Source organism: Anomaloglossus baeobatrachus, chromosome 1 (genome assembly GCF_048569485.1).
Source record: "Anomaloglossus baeobatrachus isolate aAnoBae1 chromosome 1, aAnoBae1.hap1, whole genome shotgun sequence".
Classification (NCBI taxonomy): domain Eukaryota; kingdom Metazoa; phylum Chordata; class Amphibia; order Anura; family Aromobatidae; genus Anomaloglossus; species Anomaloglossus baeobatrachus.
The window spans coordinates 581,586,061-581,608,492 of record NC_134353.1 but is presented as its reverse complement, the minus strand read 5'-3'; the positions used below and the strand labels follow the sequence as shown (position 1 = coordinate 581,608,492).

General features: G+C 46.5%; 1 protein-coding gene across 3 annotated transcripts in view; it reads left to right on the top strand.

Moving 5' to 3' along the window:
- Window positions 1-20,246, top strand: part of DOCK8 (dedicator of cytokinesis 8) — a 360,169-nt gene extending 339,923 nt beyond the window's left edge. For all 3 annotated transcript variants that reach the window (XM_075317756.1, XM_075317746.1, XM_075317764.1), the window contains 3 exons: window positions 10,309-10,415; window positions 17,092-17,262; window positions 19,756-20,246. In XM_075317756.1, the coding sequence (XP_075173871.1) occupies window positions 10,309-10,415; window positions 17,092-17,262; window positions 19,756-19,816 (339 nt within the window). In that variant the 3' untranslated portion in view covers window positions 19,817-20,246. The remainder of the gene's footprint in view (window positions 1-10,308; window positions 10,416-17,091; window positions 17,263-19,755) is intronic.
- Window positions 20,247-22,432: the final 2,186 nt, after the last annotated feature.

Here is a 22,432-nt window from a genome sequence, read left to right as displayed (position 1 = left end):
TTCCAAAGGGTGGGCAACCAAATATTTAGTTGAGGGTGCCAACAATTCTGGGATTTTTTTGTGTATTGTTCAAATACACACAAAAGAAATAAACATTGGAATTACAATTCTTTTCTGGTAGAAATGCTTCATTATCTGGAAGAATTTCAAGAGTGCCATCACTCTGGCCATGAATGTATATATATTTTCAAAGATTTCTGGGGAACATTTTTTTTTTTTAACCCCTTCAGCCCCCCAGACCTGGCCATTTTTTGCAATTTTGACCAGTGTCACTTTGAGGTTATAACTCTGGAACGCTTCAACGGATCCTGGCGATTCTGACATTGTTTTTTCGTGGCATATTGGACTTCATGTCAGTGGTAAATTTAGGCCAATATTTTTTGCGTTTATTTGTGAAAATTTAAAAAATTTGGCGAAAAATTTTGCAATTTTCAAAATTTGAAATTTTATGCCCATAAATCTGAGATATGTCACACAAAATAGTTACTAAATTAAATTTCCCACTTATCTACTTTACACCAGGCCAATTTTCAAAATAAATTTTTTCTTTGTTAGGAAGTTAGAAGGGTTCAAAGTTCATCAGCAATTTCTCATTTTTTCAACAAAATTGACAAAAAAAATGTTTGGGTACCACATCACATTTGGAGTGATTTGAGAAACCTAGGCGACAGAAAATACCCAAAAGAGACCCCATTCTAAAATCTGCACCCCTCACTCTGCTCAAAACCACATCCAAGAAGTTTATTAACCCTTTAGGAGCTTCACAGCAACCAAAGCAATGTAGAAGGAAAAAATGAAAATGTAACTTTTTTACACAAAAATGTTACTTTAGCCATAAAATTTAGCATTTTCACAATGGTATCAGGAAAAAATGTACTATAAAACGTATTGTGCAATTTCTCGTGAGTACACCGATATCTCCTATGTGGTGGAAATCAAGTGTTTGAGCGCATGGCAAGGCTCAGAAGGGAAGGAGCATTATTTGATTTTTTTTTAAAGCAAAATTTTCTGGAATCATTAGCGGATGCGATGTTGCATTTGGAGACCCTTTGAGGTGCCTAAACAATGGAGCTCCCCCACAAGTGACCCCATTTTGGAAACTAGACCACTCATGGAATTTATCTAGATGTGTAGTGAGCACTTTGAATCCCTGGAGGCTTCATAAAAGTTTATAATGTTCAGCCGTGAAAATATATATATTTTTTTTTACCACGAAATTGTTATTTCAACCAAGTAGCTTTTTTTTCACAAGGGTATCAGGAAAAAATGCACCATAAAACGTATTGTGCAATTTCTCCTGAGTACGCAGATACCTCATATGTAGTGGAAATCAATTGTTTGGGCGCACAGCGGGGCTCAGAAAAGAAGGTGCACCATTTCACAGCAAAATTAGTTGGAATTATTAGCGGACGCCATGTTGCATTTGGAGACCCCCTGAAGTGCCTAAACAATGGAGCTCCCCCACATGTGACCTCATTTTGGAAACTAGACTGCACCCATGCAAAAAAAATAGTATGGCAAAATAAAAAATACGGACGTCCGTAAAAAAAAAAAAAAATATATGAGCGTCTGCAACTGACACGAAGGCAAGTGCCACACGTGAGAGCGATGCACGAATCTCGCATCGCATCATCCGGCACAGCCGCACACTACTGTCTGGAAGAGAGCGACCGTGCCGGATGATGCAATGTGAGACTCGTGCATCGCTTTCATGTGTGGCACTGAGCTGACCCTTACAATATTCAGTAAAAAAACTGAAGTTGACGATTACTACAGTATCATTTTACTGGTTCTAAACTAAGTTTATTTGTACTTCTTACTTAGTTTACATAAATAAAAAAAAATCAGGACGCACGCACGGATGTGCTGCAAAAAGGGGGGGACTAGGTGGGATGGAAAAAAGATAGATGGAGGATGGGAGAGTGTGCGGCGGAGGATGGGAGAGGGTGGGCAGCAGATCAGGGTGAGAGTTGGTGGGCGGGGCAGCAGATCGGTGAGAGGGGATGAGAGGGGGTGGAGGGGGCAGCAGATTGGGGAGGGTGAGATGGTGGAGAGCGGACAGCAGATCGGGAGGGTGAGATGGTGAAGAGCGGGCAGCAGATTGGGGAGGGTGAGCTGGAGAGAGCGGGCAGCAGATTAGGGAGAGTGAGCTGGAGAGAGCAGACAGAAGATTGCGCAGGGTGAGCTGGAGAGAGCGGGCAGCAGATCGCGCAGGGTGAGCTGGAGAGAGCGGGCAGCAGATCGGGAAGGTGAGATAGCCGAGGGCGGGCAGCAGATCGGGGAGGTGAGATGGTGAAGAGCGGGCAGCAGATTGCGCAGGGTGAGCTGGAGAGTGCGGGCAGCAGATCAGGAAGGTGAGATGGTGGAGAGCGGGCAGCAGATCACGCAGGGTGAGCTGGAGAGAGCGGGCAGCAGATTGCGCAGGGTGAGATGGTGGAGAGCAGGCAGCAGATCGCGCAGGGTGGGAGAAGGTGGAGGGGACAGCAGATGAGGATGGGAGAGAACGGGCAGCAGCTCACAGAGGGGGGCAGCGGCTGATGGGAGAGAGCGGTGGCAGATGGAGGGGGCTGCAGCAGATAGTGGAGATCGGCGGTGGATTGGTGGCAGGGGATCGGGGGCAGGGCGGCCGATTGGGGGGTCAGGGGCTTACCAGGGCACTTGCAGGGATCGCTCTTTTCAGCTGCCGTCCACGGATGGAGTGAAGCTGAGGGGAGCGGTCACAGGCCCAAGATCCACGGTGATTGGAGAGATCGGTCACAAGGCCGGTCTCTCCAATCAGAGCTGGGGGCGGGTGAAGCAGGGATCACCCAGCTCCAGCCAATAATCAGTGCTACAGCTGCACTGATCAGGGCTGGATTTCAATGTTTCAGCCATTTTCAATGGCTGAAACATTACAGTGGCTGTGATTAGCTGAGCGGCGTTCGTCAGCCAATCACAGCCTCCGTAGGTCCGGGGAGGGGACACCACCCCTCCTGAGGTCAGGTAGAGGTCTCCTCCTCCCCGAATGTAAGGTTTGTGTGAACCGATCGCACTCACCCAGGCTCCGGGGCCATGATTTCGCCATGACGTACTGGGTACGTCATGGGTCGATAAGCACCATATCACCATGATGTACTCAGTACGTCATGGGTCGTTAAGGGGTTAACGTTATTGATCTCTTCTTTTTTTCTTTATCGTTCCTTCCATGGGAGACCCAGACCATGGGTGTATAGCTTCCGCCTCCGGAGGACACACAAAGTACTACACTCAAACGTGTAGCTCCTCCCTCCGGGCTATATACACTCCCTGGATGACAATCTACCCAGTTCAATGCTTTGTGTTTCAGGAGGTACACACACTTGCATTCTCTGATTTTTTTTTTTTCATTTTTATTTTGATTTTCAAGATTTAGAAGAAAAGCGGGTCCAGTCTGGACTCCCGGCATGTCCCTTCACACCCCACTCAGTCGGCGGTGCTGTTAAGGTTGACTTTACAAGGCTGGAGCCTTCACATGCCGTGCTCCTTCACATCCTCTGAGAGGCTCTGGTTTGAAGTGGGAGCCATCACGGTCCTCTCTGCTTGCAGGAGACCGGTCTCCATCCGCAGCCCTGTCTGGTTCCTGCTGGAAGGAGCGTTCTCCCCCCCTCAGGGACATGGCCCTGCGTCTCAAAAGCTAAGTATTGAGACGTTTTTTCAGGGGTCCCGGGTACTTTTATTAGGGGGACAGTATGTGTTTTATCGTTACTGTAAATTCCGGCCGGTTCTGGGGGTTTCCCCTGAGAACCGCGCCGAAGGTGCCTGCTCGTCGGCCGCATTTTAAAATCTAGGCCCCGGCTTTAGTTTGGGCCTAGTTTCGGTTTCGGCTTCTCTGCATGTCATGCATACAGGCGCCGCCCACCGCTCGGCCAGCAGAGGGGAGGGCACTCCTCTCTGGGGAGATGTTCCCTCCCCTGTATCTCTCTATGCATCTCTCCCTGGCCCTCCGTTTTCCCGCTCTTGGCCTAATACCCGCTCCCCTCCTCCTTCCAGCGCCATTTTCTCAGCGTTCTTACACTGGACGGCGCTGGATGCTGCAGCTGCTGCTGTTTAGGAGGGCTGACGCTTCACTTGGGCTTTGAGCTGTGGAATCCGGAGGGCACACAGAGAGCGGTCTGGTAAGCCACAACCTCTGGTTGTGGGCTTTTTATTACACTCTCAGGACATTCTACAGGAGTGTTTGCTTGCTGCAGAGCTTCCACCTCAGCAGCATGTCTGTCACCCGGAGCAAGGCTGCAAACATGTACGCTATATGCACTGCATGTAAGCTCATTCTGCCAGAGCCAAGCACATACCCACATTGTGATGCCTGTGCTAATATGGTTGTGTCTCAGCCTGGAGTCTCCTCAGGGGTTCCTCCGGCTGCTTCGGCCCCGGTGGCTGAACCCCCGGCTTGGGTAGCATCCTTTTCACAAGCTATTTTCCAGTCTTTTGCCGACTCCATGGGGCAGCTGTCCCGGACACTGCTGACCATGCATCAGCCCCCTTCTCAGGGTGCTTCTGCTGCTCCTAGCTCTGCAGAGCTCTCAGAGCATGTCCTAGGACCCCGTCCCCCTAAACGGAGACGCAGGGACCCTTCTCCTTCCTCTTCCCACGGCTCTGATTCACGTGCCGAGGTACAGGGCGAGGAGGATTCGTTTACTGTGGGCTCAGACGCTACCTCTATGTACCCCATTGACGTGTCTGAGGGTGATGCGGATGTTAGTGACTTGATTGCATCCATTAACTCCGTACTGAACCTCAACCCACCAGAGTCAGAGGAACAAGCCTCTCTGGTAGAGATGCACCAGTTTACCTCACCTAAGAAAGCTAGGAGTATGTTTTTTAACCACTCCAGCTTTCAGACCACTGTTACCAAACCCAGGGCCTGTCCTGACAAACGTTTTCCGAAGCGTAGTTCAGATGACCGTTTTCCTTTTCCACCAGAGGTGGTTAAGGAATGGGCCCAGTCCCCAAAGGTAGACCCTCCGGTGTCCAGAATCTCAGCCCGCACAGTCGTAGCTGTGGCTGATGGCACTTCTCTTAAGGATCCCACTGACCGCCAGGTTGACCTTTTGGCCAAGTCTGTATATGAGGCGGCAGGAGCCTCGTTCTCCCCGTCTTTTGCGGCAGTGTGGGCTCTCAAGGCAGTCTCTGCCTCTCTGGAGGAGATACATTCCCTTACCAGGGACTCTATTCCTGAGAGGGATGCCTTAACTTCTCAAGCTTCGGCTTTTGCATCTTACGCCATGTCTGCCATCCTGGAGGCTTCTCACCGCACGGCGGTGGCCTCCGCTAACTCCCTCGCGATCCGCAGGATCTTGTGGCTTCGAGAGTGGAAAGCAGACGCTTCCTCTAAGAAGTACCTTGCGAGTCTCCCTTTTGCTGGGTCCCGGCTGTTTGGGGAACAGCTGGATGACATAATTAAGGAAGCTACTGGCGGGAAGAGTACTTCCTTGCCTCAAACTAAAGCCAGGAAACCTGTCCAGGGCAGGATCCAATCGAGGTTTCGTTCCTTTCGTTCCTCTAACTGGTCATCCTCTAAGCCCTCGACCGCGTCCACTACCGCAACCAAGGATCGTAAATCAAACTGGCGCGCAAAGCCGCGTCCTCAAAAGACCGGAGGAGCCGCCGCCACTAAGGCAGCCTCCTCTTGACTATCTGGCTGCGCCAGCAACGTCCTTGGTCGGTGGCAGGCTCTTCCACTTTGGAGACGTGTGGTTCCAACACGTCGCCGATCAGTGGGTGCGGGATATCATCTCCCACGGCTACAGGATAGAATTTTCTTCCAGCCCGCCAAACAGATTTTTTCTGTCCACACCCCCCTGCTCCAAAGCCGCCGCCTTCTCTCAGGCCGTGGCATCCCTGCAGGCCAACGGGGTAATTGTTCCGGTTCCCGCCCGGGAACGGTTCAGTGGTTTCTACTCAAACCTCTTTCTAGTCCCCAAGAAGGACGGTTCCTTCCGGCCCATCCTGGATCTCAAGCTTCTCAACAAGCATGTTCAGGTGCGGCACTTTCGCATGGAATCTCTGAGATCGGTCATTGCCTCAATGACCCAAGGAGATTTTCTGGCATCCATCGACATCAGAGATGCCTATCTGCATGTGCCTATTGCGGTCTCACACCAGCGTTGGCTACGCTTTGCAATCGGAGAGGAACATTTCCAATTCGTGGCTCTTCCCTTTGGCTTAGCCACGGCCCCTCGAGTGTTCACCAAGGTCATGGCAGCAGTGGTTGCGGTCCTGCACCTCCAGGGGTTGGCAGTGATTCCTTACCTGGACGACCTTCTAGTCAAGGCCTCATCCAGTGTAGACTGCCAGCGGAGTGTCTCTCTCACTGTCGCCACGCTAGTTCAGTTCGGGTGGCTTGTCAACCTGCCCAAGTCCACTCTGACCCCGACCCAGGTACTTATGTACCTAGGGATGCAATTCGAAACTCTGCCGGCACTTGTCAAGTTGCCCTTAGTCAAACAGCAGTCCCTTCGTCTGGCGGTGCGCTCTCTGCTGAGGCACCGCCGTCATTCCATCAGATACCTCATGCAGGTGCTGGGTCAGATGGTGGCGTCAATGGAAGCGGTTCCCTTTGCCCAGTTCCATCTGCGTCCCTTGCAGCTGGACATTCTCCGCTGTTGGGACAAGCGGATCTCTTCCTTGGACAGGCTGGTGGCTCTGTCATCACAGGCCAGGAGCTCCCTTCAGTGGTGGCTTCGGCCCCTCTCTCTGTCACAGGGACGCTCCTTCCTGACTCCGTCCTGGGTGATCCTCACCACGGATGCCAGCCTCTCCGGTTGGGGAGCAGTATTTCTCCATCACCGAGCACAGGGCACTTGGACTCCGTCCGAATCAGCCCTCTCGATCAATGTGCTGGAGATCAGAGCTGTGTTTCTAGCTCTCCTAGACTTTCACCACCTGTTGGCGGGCAAGCACATTCGGGTTCAGTCGGACAACGCGACAGCGGTTGCCTACATCAATCACCAGGGCGGGACTCACAGCCGTCTGGCGATGTTGGAGGTTCAACGAATCCTCCAGTGGACGGAGGACTCCAAGTCCACCATATCTGCAGTCCACATCCCAGGCGTGGAAAACTGGGAGGCCGATTATCTCAGCCGTCAAACCGTGGACAGCGGCGAGTGGGCCCTGCATCCGTCAGTGTTCAGATCGATCTGCCGCAAGTGGGGCACTCCGGAAGTGGATCTAATGGCATCCCGGCACAACAACAAGGTTCCGGTTTACGTGGCTCGCTCCCACGATCCTCAAGCCTTCGCAGCAGACGCACTGGTTCAAGATTGGTCTCAGTTCCGTCTGGCCTATGTGTTTCCCCCTCTAGCGCTCTTGCCCAGGGTTCTGCGCAAGATCAGAACGGAGGGCCGTCGAGTCATACTCATTGCTCCGGACTGGCCCAGGCGAGCTTGGTACCCAGACCTGCTCCGTCTGTCCGTAGAGGTGCCGTGGCATCTCCCGGACCGCCCAGACCTTCTCTCTCAAGGTCCGTTCTTCCGCCAGAATTCTGCGGCTCTCAGATTGACGGCGTGGCTCTTGAGTCATGGATCCTGACGGCTTCAGGCATTCCCTCTGAGGTCATCTCCACCATGACTCAGGCTCGGAAGTCTTCCTCGGCCAAGATTTACCACAGGACTTGGAGGATTTTCCTGTCCTGGTGTCGCTCTTCCGACCATGCTCCTTGGCCGTTCTCCTTGCCGACCATCCTGTCTTTTCTACAGTCCGGTCTACAGCTAGGTCTGTCCCTCAATTCCCTCAAGGGACAGGTGTCGGCTTTGTCGGTATTGTTCCAGCGGCGTATCGCCCGACTGGCTCAGGTGCGCACCTTCATGCAGGGCGCATCTCACATCATTCCTCCTTACCGGCGGCCCTTGGATCCCTGGGACCTTAATCTGGTCCTCACGGCCTTACAGAAACCCCCTTTTGAGCCTCTCAGGGAGGTTCCTTTGTCTAGACTTTCACAGAAAGTTGTTTTTCTAGTAGCCATAACTTCTCTCAGGAGAGTTTCTGATTTGGCTGTGCTCTCTTCGGAATCCCCCTTTTTGGTGTTTCACCAAGACAAGGTGGTTCTTCGTCCGACTCCGGACTTTCTCCCTAAGGTGGTGTCTTCTTTCCACCTTAACCAGGACATTTCATTGCCCTCTCTTTGTCCGGCCCCTGTGCATCGCTTTGAGAAGGCGTTGCACACCTTGGATTTGGTGCGGGCGCTCCGAATCTATGTGTCACGCACCGCCGTTTTTCGGCGGTGCACCTCACGTTTTGTGCTAACCACGGGTCAGCGCAAGGGTCTCTCTGCTTCTAAACCGACCCTAGCTCGTTGGATTAGGTCGGCTATCGCCGATGCCTACCAGTGTTCTCAGGTGCCTCCCCCGCCGGGGATTAAGGCGCACTCGACCAGAGCTGTCGGTGCCTCCTGGGCTTTCAGGCACCAGGCTACGGCTCAGCAGGTTTGTCAGGCTGCCACTTGGTCCAGTCTGCACACTTTTTCGAAGCACTACCAAGTGCATGCTCATGCTTCGGCAGATGCGAGCTTGGGCAGACGCATCCTTCAGGCGGCTGTCGCCCATTTGTGAAGTTAGGTTTTGCCTACTTCTCAGTTTGGTTTATTTCCCACCCATGGACTGCTTTGGAACGTCCCATGGTCTGGGTCTCCCATGGAAGGAACGATAAAGAAAAAGAGAATTTTGTTTACTTACCGTAAATTCTTTTTCTTGTAGTTCCGACATGGGAGACCCAGCACCCTCCCTGTTGCCTGTTGGCAGTTTTTTGTTCCGTGTGTTTCACCGGCTGTTGTTAGTAGACAGAGTTCTGGTCTTGCCGAGTTTTACTCTATCTCTACTTATGGGTGGATGTCCTCCTTCAGCTTTTGCACTGAACTGGGTAGATTGTCATCCAGGGAGTGTATATAGCCCGGAGGGAGGAGCTACACGTTTGAGTGTAGTACTTTGTGTGTCCTCCGGAGGCGGAAGCTATACACCCATGGTCTGGGTCTCCCATGTCGGAACTACAAGAAAAAGAATTTACGGTAAGTAAACAAAATTCTCTTTTTTTTGCACTGCAAGTGGGGAATTTATAGAAACCTCATTTATAAGGGAAAACAGACCATTGCAGTGACATAAGTGTAGGGTTTAAGTCTGGAGTCATGCTTGGCTAGTCCAGCACCTTTACCTTCTCTTTCTTTAGCAAGGCAGTCCTCACCATGGAGGTGCGTTTGGGGTCATTATTATGTTAGAATTCTGACCTGCTGCTCAGTTTTTGAAGGGAGGGCACCATACTCTGCTTCAGTACGTCACTGTACATATTGGCATTCATGGCTCCCTCAGTGAAATGTAGCTCCCCACAGCCGGCAGCACTCATCCAGTGCCAAAAATGACACTCCCACCACCATGCTTGACTATAGGCATGGCACACTTTTCTTTGTTATCCTCACATGGTTTCCACCACTTTTATCTTTGTCTCATCAGACTACAGGACCTGGTTCCAGTAATCCATATGCTTTGTTTGCTTGTCTTCAGCAAACTGTTTACAGGCTTTCCTGTGTAAAATGTTAAATTGTTGCATTTTTCACTCTTGCCTCTGAGCCTCATAGTTCTGCACAGATCATTTTCAGTAGTCATCTAATCACAGATAGAAATACAGTGATAAGTAACCTCTATATAGTGTTCTAGTGTACAACTAGGATCGTCCGATTCAGAAAGGGTGATAATCACAGCTCACCAACCCGCTCTAATAGTGGCCTCTGCACAGGTCCCAAAGTAGGCTTAGAACACTTTTCTATAGAAATTGATGAACATCTTCAGACTATCACTTCCTATGGTCAGTGTGTTTCTGTAAATTATATATCTGAATGGTAAGCGTAGGAAAGCTCACTCTATCATCAACATATACAGAAAATAAAACAAAAGTTCTCCAATCAAAAAATAATTAAAACATATATTGATAAATATTTTTTTAATCATTTTTTAAAGGGGTTGTCTGCTCACAACCTACGTATATCATATACGTATAACCTACGTCATCAATATGAAATCTGTGTGTTTTTGACATCTGTCATCCCTACTGCTCAGCTATTAACAAAAGAATAGGAGCTGCAATACCTGATACTTGTAACTGATTGGTTTGGGTTCTGAGTGTCTGATATTGATCCATAAGATAGTTAATCAGCATGATGTGACCAGACAACCCCTTCAAAGGATATATACTGTACTCGTATATAAGTGATGCAACACTTTACAAACACAGTTACAAGTTGTGGCGAAAATATTTCTTAATATTTTATGCTAACATTTCTTTATTGTCATGTGTGTTTAACAGGGACCACTAGAGGTAGCTCAAGTTTTTCTGGCCGAGATCCCTGCTGACCCTAAACTATATCGACATCACAACAAGCTGAGACTGTGCTTCAAGGAATTCATTATGCGGTATGTGTCTCGTATCTCAGCTCTAGGCGGTTTCCTGTGTTATTTTGCCTGTTATTTATACATGCCGTACTTTATTGAGGCTCGTGATGGATAGGAAGTGAGCTTACTCTCTTTTATCGGTTTATTGTTTTCATTATATTTCTTTAGAAGCCAAGCAAATATAGTTTCAGGACTTTCTAGAGAATTGGTGGACATGTACTACCCCAAGTTTTTTTTTCTAGTTGAAAAAATGTGACATGTTGTCTAACTCACCTAACTTGATAGGATGGCGGGTTCAGAGTCAACAAAATCTAAACCTTGCACATTCTGCTAACATGATTGGCTCTGATTAGGAGTTTGTGCTACTGAGGAGCTTGTGCTATGAGGGTACCGTCACATTTTAGCGACGCTCCAGCAATCCCACCAGCGATCTGACCTGGTCAGGATCGCTGGTGTGTCACTACATGGTCGCTGGTGAGCTGTCAATCAGGCAGATCTCACCAGCGACCAGTGACCAGCCCCCAGCCAGCAGCGACGTGTGGAAGTGATGCTGCGCTTGGTAACTAAAGTAAATATCGGGTAACCAAGCGCTTGGTTACCCTATATTTACCTTTGTTACCAGCGCACACCGCTTAGCGCTGGCTCCCTGCACTCCTAGCTATAGTACACATCGGGTTAATAAGCAAACCGCTGTGCTTATTTACCCGATGTGTACTCCGGCTACGTGTGCAGGGAGCCGGCACTGGCAGCCTGAGAGCAGCAGACACTAGTAACCAAGGTAAATAACGGGTAACCAAGCAAAGGGCTTCGCTTGGTTACCCGATATTTACTTTGGTTACAGCTTACCGCAGGCTGCCAGACGCCGGCTCCCTGCTCCTGCACATTCAGATCATTGCTCTCTCGCTGTCAAACACAGCGATGTGTCTTCACAGCGGGAGAGCAACGTCCAAAAAATGAACCAGCACTGTGTGTAACGAGCAGCGATTTCACAGCAGGGGCCAGATCGGTGCTCAGTGTCACACACAGCGAGATCACTAATGAGGTCTCTGGTGCGTCACAAAAAACGAGACTCAGCAGCGATCTCGCTAGCGATCTCGCTGTGTGTGAAGTACCCTTGAGACAGAACATAAATGGGTAGGTATGTTAGCCAGTAGCCAAAAATCCCGTCTACCTTCACAAAAAGTTCATATTCGTGAAGTGAGAACTTCACCCTATAGACAGACTTTTGTTTTTTATATAATAAATACTTTGATTACCCCATAATCAATATGGAGAAAACATTTCAGTCATCCTTCTGACTTGCAGAGCTCGTACCCTACTGCTATATCCAATTGTCCAATTTAATAGCTAACATTTCTCCTGAAAAACTGTTTTAGAGGTTTTTGAAATGGATCCATCACCAGATTTCACAATAGAAACAGCATATGCTCATATTAATAAGATCTCTTCGAATCGATGAGGCTAGTGTACTTGATTTGAAAATCCATGCCAGAATGGCTGTATACAGTTTAAAGGAAACCAGCAAGCTTTTCATATATAAAGCCAATGCTGTATTGGCACTAGGATGCTGAATGTAAGCATACATTTTGTACAGAGATTGGATGTTTTATTTAAAAAATATGTGCAAGTAAAGTTCCATCAATGCACTGCTATTTGATTGACAGGTGCAACAGGAAGAGAATATGTGGGTCTTGTCTTGTTATCTATACCTGCCCCGGTCTGTCAGCATGTGCCTTAATTAACGTCTATGTCAGCAATAGGGGGAGGAAGGCCAGGCAGGCATACAAGTGTGGGAATAGATAGCAAGTCCTGACCCAAAAATCTCCTGGATTGCTTTCACAGTATATTTTGCGTCATTGTCCTTCTATACTGTGAAGAGCCGTCTAATGAATCTTGCTGCATTTGGTTGAATCTGAGCAGAAGGTATAGCCCTGTACACTTCAGAATTCATCCACCTGCTTCTGTCTTCAGTCATATCATCCATAAACACTAGTGACCCAGTGCAATTAGAAGCCATGCATGCCCATGCCGTCAAACTGCCTCCACCATGTTTTACAGAGGATGTGGTGCTCTTTGGATCATGAGCAGTTCCAAACCTTCTCCATACTTTCTTCTTCCGTTCAATCTGGTACAGGTTAATCTTAATTTCATCTGGCCAAAGAATGCTTTTCCAGAACAGGGCTAGCTACTTTAGATTTAGTGAACGTAGTGAACCCTCTGTATTTGCAGTCATTAAGTCTTCTCTTTATAGTAGACTTAAAATATTTTTCGGACTATAAGACACTTTTTTTCCCCAAATTTGAGAGGAAAGTGGGTGTGCGTCTTATAGTCCGAAATGTACCTGGCTTCGCTGTGGGGGAAGGCGGCAGTGGAGCTGAGTCACTGTAGGCAAGAGCAGGATTTCCGCTGCAGAAAGCCGACGGCTGCAGGAGTGGGCTGATTACGTGTGCCTGCCATTATAGGCAATGAATATTCACTGCTCCCGACTGCCAAAATTCCACCCACCTCTCGATACCAAGTTCAGTGATAGTAAAAATCTGTAGTCATTTACTATCACTGACTCCGGCGCCATGATGATTTTGAGCCTTGGGAGCAGTGAATATTCGTTTTGGAAAAGACAGCAGCTGACATCAGAGTGTGTGTCAGAGCTGCAACGTTACTGGAGTATCAAAAAGCACAAGATGTGCCATACTCGGGGAAATGGCCAAGGTAAGGAAGGCTGAAAAACAACCACCTTTGAACAAGAAACATAAGATAAAACGTCAAGACTGGGCCAAGAAATATCTTAAGAATGATTTTTCAAAGGTTTTATGGACTGATGAAATGAGAGTGACTCTTGATGGGGCAGATGGATTGGCCAGAGGCTGGATCAGTAAAGGGCAGAGAGCTTCACTCCGACTCAGATGCCAGCAAGGTGGAGGTGGGGTACTGGTATGGGCAGGTATCATCAAAAATGAACTTGTGGGACCTTTTCGGGTTGAAGATGGAGTGAAGCTCAACTTCCAGACCTACTGCCGGTTTCTGGAAGACAACTTCTTCAAGCAGTGGAATAGGAAGAAGGCCCTGTGCACACTCCGTTTTTACCCTCGTTTTTGTGCAGAAATGTCTTGAGAAAATGGTTGAAACCTTTCTGCAGACATTCCCCGGTAAAACCTTTGGAAAAAAAAATAGCTGTGTGCACACTGCGTTTTTTTCTCAAGAGAATTCTTTCAGTAGATTTTCTTGAGAAAAAGAATGTGCATGTCACTTCTTTTTTGCAGCTAACTGCGTTATTCACTCCATTGACTGTAATGTAATCTTGAAATAGCGCAGGGAATAACGCAGGTAGCAAATTATGTGTGTTTCATTTGCGTTTTCCTGCGTTATTCCTGCGTTATTTCACGTTTTTTGGGACATAATGTTCATCACTGCCCTGCGTTTTGCAGGGAAGGGATGTCATTATGACAGGAACAGGAAGCTGAGCATAGAGTAAACACACACATATCACACTCACACTCACACACATACACATACATATAGAATACACAAAGAAATCAAACGTACATATGAAAAATAAAAAACGGAAAAAAACCGTGGGCTCTGCCGTATTTTTACAGTTTAGCCAAGGTAAACACACAGCGGCGGCCCAGTATTCTCGCCCTGGGGAGGGCGAGGGCCAGGGTTAATGCCCCTCCCGCAGCCGAGAATATCAGCCCTCAGCTGGCCCAGGAATGTCTCATCTATTATGCAACAGTCCCGGTGTGTTACCGGCTCTTCTCGATTGCCGTTATGCGGTGGCCATCAAGGTAATAACGAGTTAATGGCAGCGCATCGCTGCCACTAAGTCCTAGCTTAATCATGGCAGCGTCTATGAGACAGCTTACATGATTAACCCGTAAGTAAAGTGAATAAACACACACCGAAAAATCCTTTATTTTAAATAAAATAACAAAAAAGCCTCCTCTTTCACCACTTTATTAACCCCCCCAAACACATAGATCCACACAGGTCCCACGACACTTGCAGACTGCTGCAGCCGCGTCTGACACACAGTACTTAATGCAGCCTCGTAACGAGACTGCAGGGGTAATTACAGGTCATTTCTCACGGTCGGTAATGTGAACATTGATTGATCTGTCCTCTATCTATTGATTATCTATCCATCTATTTATCTATTCCTCTATCTATTCATCTATCCATCTTTCTATCTATCTGTCTATCAATTATCAATCTATTATCTATATTATTTATTGCTGTTAAAGCATTAAAAAACACAGGGACCAACCTGCAAAAAAAGCACCAAAACGCGGTAAAAACGCATGCGTAAGGTTAGGTTCACATTTACGTTGTTTTAAATCAGTCAGGTCCATCAGCAACGGATCAGTCGTTTGTTAGATGTCAACTGACGCAACGGATGTGTTTTCCGCAGGATTCCTTTCAAAGGAATCCTGTGAAAAAAACTGATCCGTCGCATCCGTTATATCCGCTGCGCGTCTGTTTTTTGACAGATCAGTCATGATCCGTTTGTGTTTGGGACAGCCCAGTGGGTGTGCCAAACATGCTGGGTATGCTCAGTAGAGCATGACGGAAGCCAGCACCATAGACATACATTACAAGCTTGACGGATTCCTGCGCGGTGCGTTAATTTTGACGGCCCGAAAAACATTACATCCTGCGTTGCTCCCGCCCGGCAGTCAGTCCAAAAATGACTGACCGCGACGCAGCAGATGCAAGGATGCAATGCAAGATAATCAGTCGCAATCCGCCACTAATACAAGTCTATGGGACACAACGGAATCCACTAAACAGATTGCGTTGTTTACCATAGCCGCGGATTGTGACTGATACATTTTAACGGAAATGTGAACCTAGCCTTATTCGGTGCGTTATTGGTGCGTTTTTTTAATGCAGGTGCGCTAATCCTTCACTCAAGAAATTTCTTAAGAAAAATCCTTTTTCTAGTGCGCACAGGGCCGAAGTCGGTATCGTTCAAGAAAAACAGGATTTTCATGCAGGACAATGCTCCTTCACATGCATCCAACTACTCCACAGCATGGCTGGCCAGTAAAGGTCTAAAATATGAAAAAATAATTACATGGCCCCCTTGTTCACCTGATCTGCACCCCATACAGAACCTCTGGTCCCTCATAAAATGTGAGATCTACAGGGAGGGAAAACAGTACATCTCTGGGAACAGTGTCTGGGAGGCTGTGGTGGCTGCTGCACACAATGCTGATCGTAAACAGATCAAGCAACTGACAGAATCTATGGATGGTAGGCTGTTGAGTGTCATCATAAAGAAAGGTGGCTATATTGGTCACTAATTTTTTGGGGTTTTGTTTTTGCATGTCAGAAATGTTTTAAATTTTGTTCAGTTATATTGGTTTACCTGATGAAAATAAACAAGTGAGATGGGAATATATTTGGTTTTTATTAAGTTGCCTAATAATTCTGCACAGTAATAGTTACCTGCACAAACAGATATCCCCCTAAGATAGCCAAATAAAAAAAAAACCACTCCAACTTTCAAAAATATTAAGCTTTGACATTTATGAGCCTTTTGGGTTGATTGCGAATGTAGTTGTTGATCAATAATAAAAAAATCCTCTAAAATACAACTTGCCTAATAATTCTGCACATTGTGTATGTACAAGGATGATGAATATATATACCAGGAATGGGCCCAGGATGGGGGGCATTAGTACTGTATTGAGGGACATTACCCTTATTACAGTGTGTCATGACCACATTTTTTGTTTCAATTTTTTTCCCCTCTTTTCCTCCTCTAAAACCTAGGTGTCTCTTATAGTCCGAAATATACGGTAGATACTGAAACACCTTCTTCCTGGAGAGTGTTCATCATTTGGGTGAATATTGTAAAGATTTTTTTCTCCATCATGGAAAGGATTCTGCAATCGTAAACCACTATTGTCTTACATGGATGTCCAGGCCTTTTTGAGTTCCCAAGCTCACCAGTGTGCGCTTTTTCTTTGCAGAATGTACAAAACTTTTGATTTGGCCACTCCTAATATTTTTGCTTTCTGATGGATTTAATTTCTTTTACGGCCTAATAATGGTCTGTTTCTTTTCTGTTGAGAGTCCCATTGACCACACATTGTGGGTTCACAGCAACAGCTTCCAAATGCAAATGCTACTCATAGAATCAGCTCCAGACCTTTTACTTAATTGATGAGGGAATAGTCCATGCAGCCCATTAAAGAGCTTTTGAGATAATTGTCCAATTACTTTTGGTCCCTTGAAAAAGCGGGAACTATTTTTTTAAAGAGCTGTAATTCCTAAGCCCTTACTCCAATTAAGATGTACCCTCAAATTAAAGCTGAGAGTCTGTACTTTAAGCTCATATTGATTATATAACTTATTATTAAAGATAGTATCCTGTCCCAGAATACAATAGCAACAAATTTGTTATATTCTTTGTAATAGTAGTATCTTATACAGTGTGAATTGTATTCTTTCTGATTATTTTTCTGCATTACATTTGGATGTTTTGAAGTGCATCGCTTATATCATATTTTATTAAAATGTAGAACTTCTTACTCTCCTTAATTTAAACTGTGTAAATTGACTTGAAGGTATGATTATTAGGACTTGTATTTGACATTTTTGTGACCATTCCTGAAAAGGTTTACTTTTTTGGCAAATATTAATGATATTACCATCTAAATAACAGTTGCAACTACCATGTGTCCTTTTGCAGATGTGGAGAGGCAGTAGAGAAAAACAAAAGACTGATAACTTCTGAACAGAAGGAATATCAGCAAGAGTTGAAGAAGAATTACAATAGGCTGAAGGAGAATCTCCGACCCATGATCGAGCGCAAGATTCCTGACCTGTACAAATCGGTAGTGAAGCTTCCAAGTAATTCAAGGTGAATGTTATGGAGGAGCCGATCTTACTGTACATGCAGCATATACAGTACCATGGTGTCCGGTTGCAGCCGTATTGCGTTTTACTACATACCCATTTCTCCCGCACTTACTGAATACTCTAGAAATAATGGAGCTTACTCAATTGGCAAATCCATTAAATAGCTGCATATCAATACAGAGATTTTATTACATTAGAGAACATAAAGACCTATCCAATTCCATTTCTATAGCCTAGAATTATTGGCGTTAATCCAAATAAAGGTGTGCAGGTTTCTCATAGATTTATTTATTTACTTTATTCACTTATACAGCGCTTTACAGATGTGATCATCACTGTCTCCATTGGTGTTAATGATCCAAATTTCCTATCACTATTCTTTGGATGATAAGTTAACCTTTTCCTATCCAATACAATTTCTTGTTTCGCCCATTGAAAACCTATGACAGGTCGTCATCAGTTATATTTATTCCAGCGTTCGGTAGTTAAAATGGAATCTGCTCAAACCCATTGGCAGAAGATGACAGTAAAACGCGTATGAAATATTGATGTCCCCTGCCAGGGGACAAAGGAGCTTAACACTAGACGTCCAAGAGAGGGGTCATTTAACATTTCTACCATTGAAACCCTATTGAGCTCGAAATTCCTGGGACTTCTAGTGTTAACGGATTATTTTGAATGTCCCCCCTGGGGGGACTCCGGATAGGAAAAGGTTAATACCCAGTAAGGTTATTTTTTGGCTTCCAATCTACTCTTAGATTTTTGTAAAAGCTACATTTGCCAGGACAGTTGATAGGATGCTGGTGGTTCATGCTGATCACAAGAACAGGGTAGAATGTCTTCCATTTTAATAGAATAATGCATGCATCTGCCTTCAAAGCCTAAGCGACTATATTGGAGATAGTCAAGCACTGTGCTGAGCTACATTGGTCAGTTTCAAAACGCTGCTGTATTTATACCGCATAGTGGTCCTTTCGGACAACTAATAATCATTACTTTAACTGCTTTGGCACTAGTAAAGTAGGTAACCCATCACTGTGCCAGACCACCAGGGACTTCACTATGAATCCATTCACAGACATTATAGGCATCAATTGGGCACACCATGGCAGTTTTATTTGGGCATTATATGGTAGTATTTGGATGCTATAAATATTATATGGCATTCTAAGGGGTTATTCCAGTATGATAATTCAGTTAATTCATATGTATCAGTGTTTTATATGTAAATATGTAGATTTTCTATTAGGCAACCATCTGTCCTGTGAAGGGTTAAGGTGACTGACGATAGCAGTGAATTATTTATTTGTTAGCTCAATTTCAGGTGTAGCTTTCCAAATTCCTGGTGGAGGTGAACATCTCATGTATGGTCAGAAGTATGTGCCTGGCACCTGGATTGTATAAAATGTCTCACATTCTTATCTCCCCACTACAAATACTTGAAATATTTTGCTCTTGCCATGTTTTTTTCTTTATCCTTGATAAAAAAAAAAAGCCTGTATAAATCACCAGCAAATGTCAAAGAAGTATTTCTGCTGATTCTCTGTGTGTCCTGTAACACTTGCTCCTTCCGTCCATTCTCAATGTCATTGCCAGCGTGACACAGTCTGTTTGTTCAGTGGGAAACTTGTTGATGCTTTGAATTTGTTTGTGACGAACAAATGGTTTGGTGACAATGGAGCCATTATTTCTATGGATTGTAAACAGACTGTGGATTCTCAGCGTTGTGGGCTGGACCCTTCCTTCACTTCACAGATGGTTGGAGCTAGGTGAAAGTATTCCAGGCATGCAGGGAATTGCAAGGGAGCTTGCGCTGGGTTTTGTTCCTGGCATGAAGTAACTAATTAACTGAAAACCCAACTCTGCTTAGAACCTTCTACACCGATGAATGGTACAAATAGTCACAATGACATAAAAAGGCTGGACCCACTGAGGATGCAGAACTGATAATTATAGATCAATTATTAAATATGGCAACTGACTCTCTGAAGGTAATGCTATTGGAGAGAGGCGGCTGGCAAGGAGTCTTGGCTTTCCCCTTCTAATTTTATTTAAATAAAAAGCACACACTTCTACCCTAAAACAATATGCTGCATTTTTTAATCTGTCTCTTTCTCTGATCGTGTTGGACTCCCCCGCTGGTCTCGCCTTCCTTGAGCTATTATGGGCATGTTACCACTGCAGCCAAACACCGGCCACAGCGGTGATCAATGCACCACCTTTGCAGTGAGTTCAGTACGGAATGTACGGAGACTGACCCTGCTCTGTGTGTTTTAAAGAAATAAATAAAGTGTAGACAACTCTATAAGGCAAAGGTATGGGGAAAAGTATGCAAAATAGTTCTCCAGAAGAAAAAAAAATTCTAGTGCCACCTATATCAGATAAATGACTGTCCATAAGAGGCACTACCTTAGAGATAGTTTTCTGCATTAATATTGATGAACTAATTACGGTGTAATACATATTGCATAAGACATATCTTTTTCTCTTCCAGGGGAATCCTTCATAGATCCAGCTTCAGAAAATATGACTCGCAGGTCTCGCAGAGCAGCTGATTGCTCAATGTAGGGAGAGGAGACGGTGATCAGAGAAACCATCGAAATAAACAGATCTAATCAGCATGTCTTATCTACTGATACAGCAGAAGAGATTATAGCGGATAGGTGGCTTTCACATTGACATTTTTTTATGCAGACTGAATTATTTTGATCTCATTAAGGCCAAATTGCAAGACAATTGAAATTCATAAGAACATAAATGTGGGTCATCTGGTAAGCCTTAACGTCTAAAGCCCGCTACACACGCTTCAATATATCTCACAATCCGTCGTTGGGGTCAAGTTGTAAGTGACGCACATCCGGCATCGTTTGTGAGGTATCTGCGTGTGACAGCTACATGCGATCAGGATTGAACGCAAAACCGTTGATCGCAAACACATCGTATCATTCTCTAGAATTGAGCGTTTTGTTGCACGAACCTAGTCAATTGTAACGTGTGACATCCCTCATACGATTTTGTTGTCTGATGCTATGTGCGCAGGTGTGCGCTCTGCACCGCAGCTTAAAAAAGGTCTGCTTCAGAGCGCAGCTGAAAAGCTGCGTTCTGAAGCGCCTCACAATGTCTGTCATGCACTAATCTCTGTCAGTCCGTCACTATCTCTGTCCCTCACTCTCTGTCCATGTCAGTCTATCCCCCTCTCTCATATACTCACCAATCCCCGATCCCCGGCGCTGCACGGCATTCACACTGCTCCGGCGGCTTTTACTGTTTTGAAAAAGCCGGCCGCCCATTAAACAATTTCGTATTACCTGCTTTCCCCGCCCACCAGCGCCTATGATTGGTTACAGTGAGACATGCCCCCACTCTGAGTGACAGGTGTCACACTGCACCCAATCACAGCAGCCGGTGGGCGTGTCTATACTGTGTAGTGAAATAAATAATTAAATAATTAAAAAAAACGGCGTGCGGTTCCCCCCATTTTTAAAACCAGCCAGATAAAGCCATACGGCTGAAGGCTGGTATTCTCAGGATGGGGAGCTCCACGTTATGGGGAGCCCCCCACCCTAACAATATCAGCCAACAGCCGCCCAGAATTGCCGCATACATTATATGCGACAGTTCTGGGACTGTACCCGGCTCTTCCCGATTTGCCCTGGTGCGTTGGCAAATCGGGGTAATAAGGAGTTATTGGCAGCCCATAGCTGCCAATAAGTCCTAGATTAATCATGTCAGGCGTCTATGAGACACCCTCCATGATTAATCTGTAAGTTACAGTAAATAAACACACACACCAGAAAAAATCCTTTATTAGAAATAAAAACACACACATATACCCTGGTTCACCACTTTAATCAGCCCCAAAAAGCCCTCCTTGTCCGGCGTAATCCAGGATGATCCAGCGTCGCTTCCACCGCAGCTGCACGGAGGTGACCGGAGCCACAGCAGACACAGCCGCTCCGGTCACCTCCACACAGCAAATGAACACAGCCGCGCGATCAGCTGCTGTCACTGAGGTTACCCGCGGCCACCGGTGGATGCAGCGGTGGCCGCGGGTAACCTCAGTGACAGCAGCTGATCGCGCGGCTGTGTTCATTTGCTGTGTGGAGGTGACCGGAGCGGCTGTGTCTGCTGCGGCTCCGGTCACCTCCATGCAGCTGCGGTGGAAGCGACGCTGGATCATCCTGGATTACGCCGGACAAGGAGGGCTTTTTGGGGCTGATTAAAGTGGTGAACCAGGGTATATGTGTGTGTTTTTATTTCTAATAAAGGATTTTTTCTGGTGTGTGTGTTTATTTACTGTAACTTACAGATTAATCATGGAGGGTGTCTCATAGACGCCTGACATGATTAATCTAGGACTTATTGGCAGCTATGGGCTGCCAATAACTCCTTATTACCCCGATTTGCCAACGCACCAGGGCAAATCGGGAAGAGCCGGGTACAGTCCCAGAACTGTCGCATATAATGTATGCGGCAATTCTGGGCGGCTGTTGGCTGATATTGTTAGGGTGGGGGGCTCCCCATAACGTGGAGCTCCCCATCCTGAGAATACCAGCCTTCAGCCGTATGGCTTTATCTGGCTGGTTTTAAAAATGGGGGGAACCGCACGCCGTTTTTTTTAATTATTTAATTATTTAATTATTTATTTCACTACACAGTATAGACACGCCCACCGGCTGCTGTGATTGGGTGCAGTGTGACACCTGTCACTCAGAGTGGGGGCGTGTCTCACTGTAACCAATCATAGGCGCTGGTGGGCGGGGAAAGCAGGGAATACGAAATTGTTTAATGGGCGGCCGGCTTTTTCAAAACAGTAAAAGCCGCCGGAGCAGTGAGAAAGCCGTGCAGCGCCGGGGATCGGGGATTGGTGAGTATGAGAGAGGGCTGCTAACTTCAGTTACTCAGGAGATTAGCGGTCACCGGTGAGTCTTCACTGGTGACCGCTAATCAGGGCGCGACACAGACAGAGCCGCAGCATGACAATGAAGTCGGGTGAAGTTCACCCGAGTTCATTCTGACAGTGCGGCTCTGTCTGTGTCTGCTGTCATCTGCCATTCACCGCTGCTACATGGCTGTCTGTGTCTGCTGTTAGCGGCCATGTAGCAGAGCTGAATGGCAGATGACATAGTAAAAACGCATCCCTACACATTACACACGCTTGGCAAGTCAAT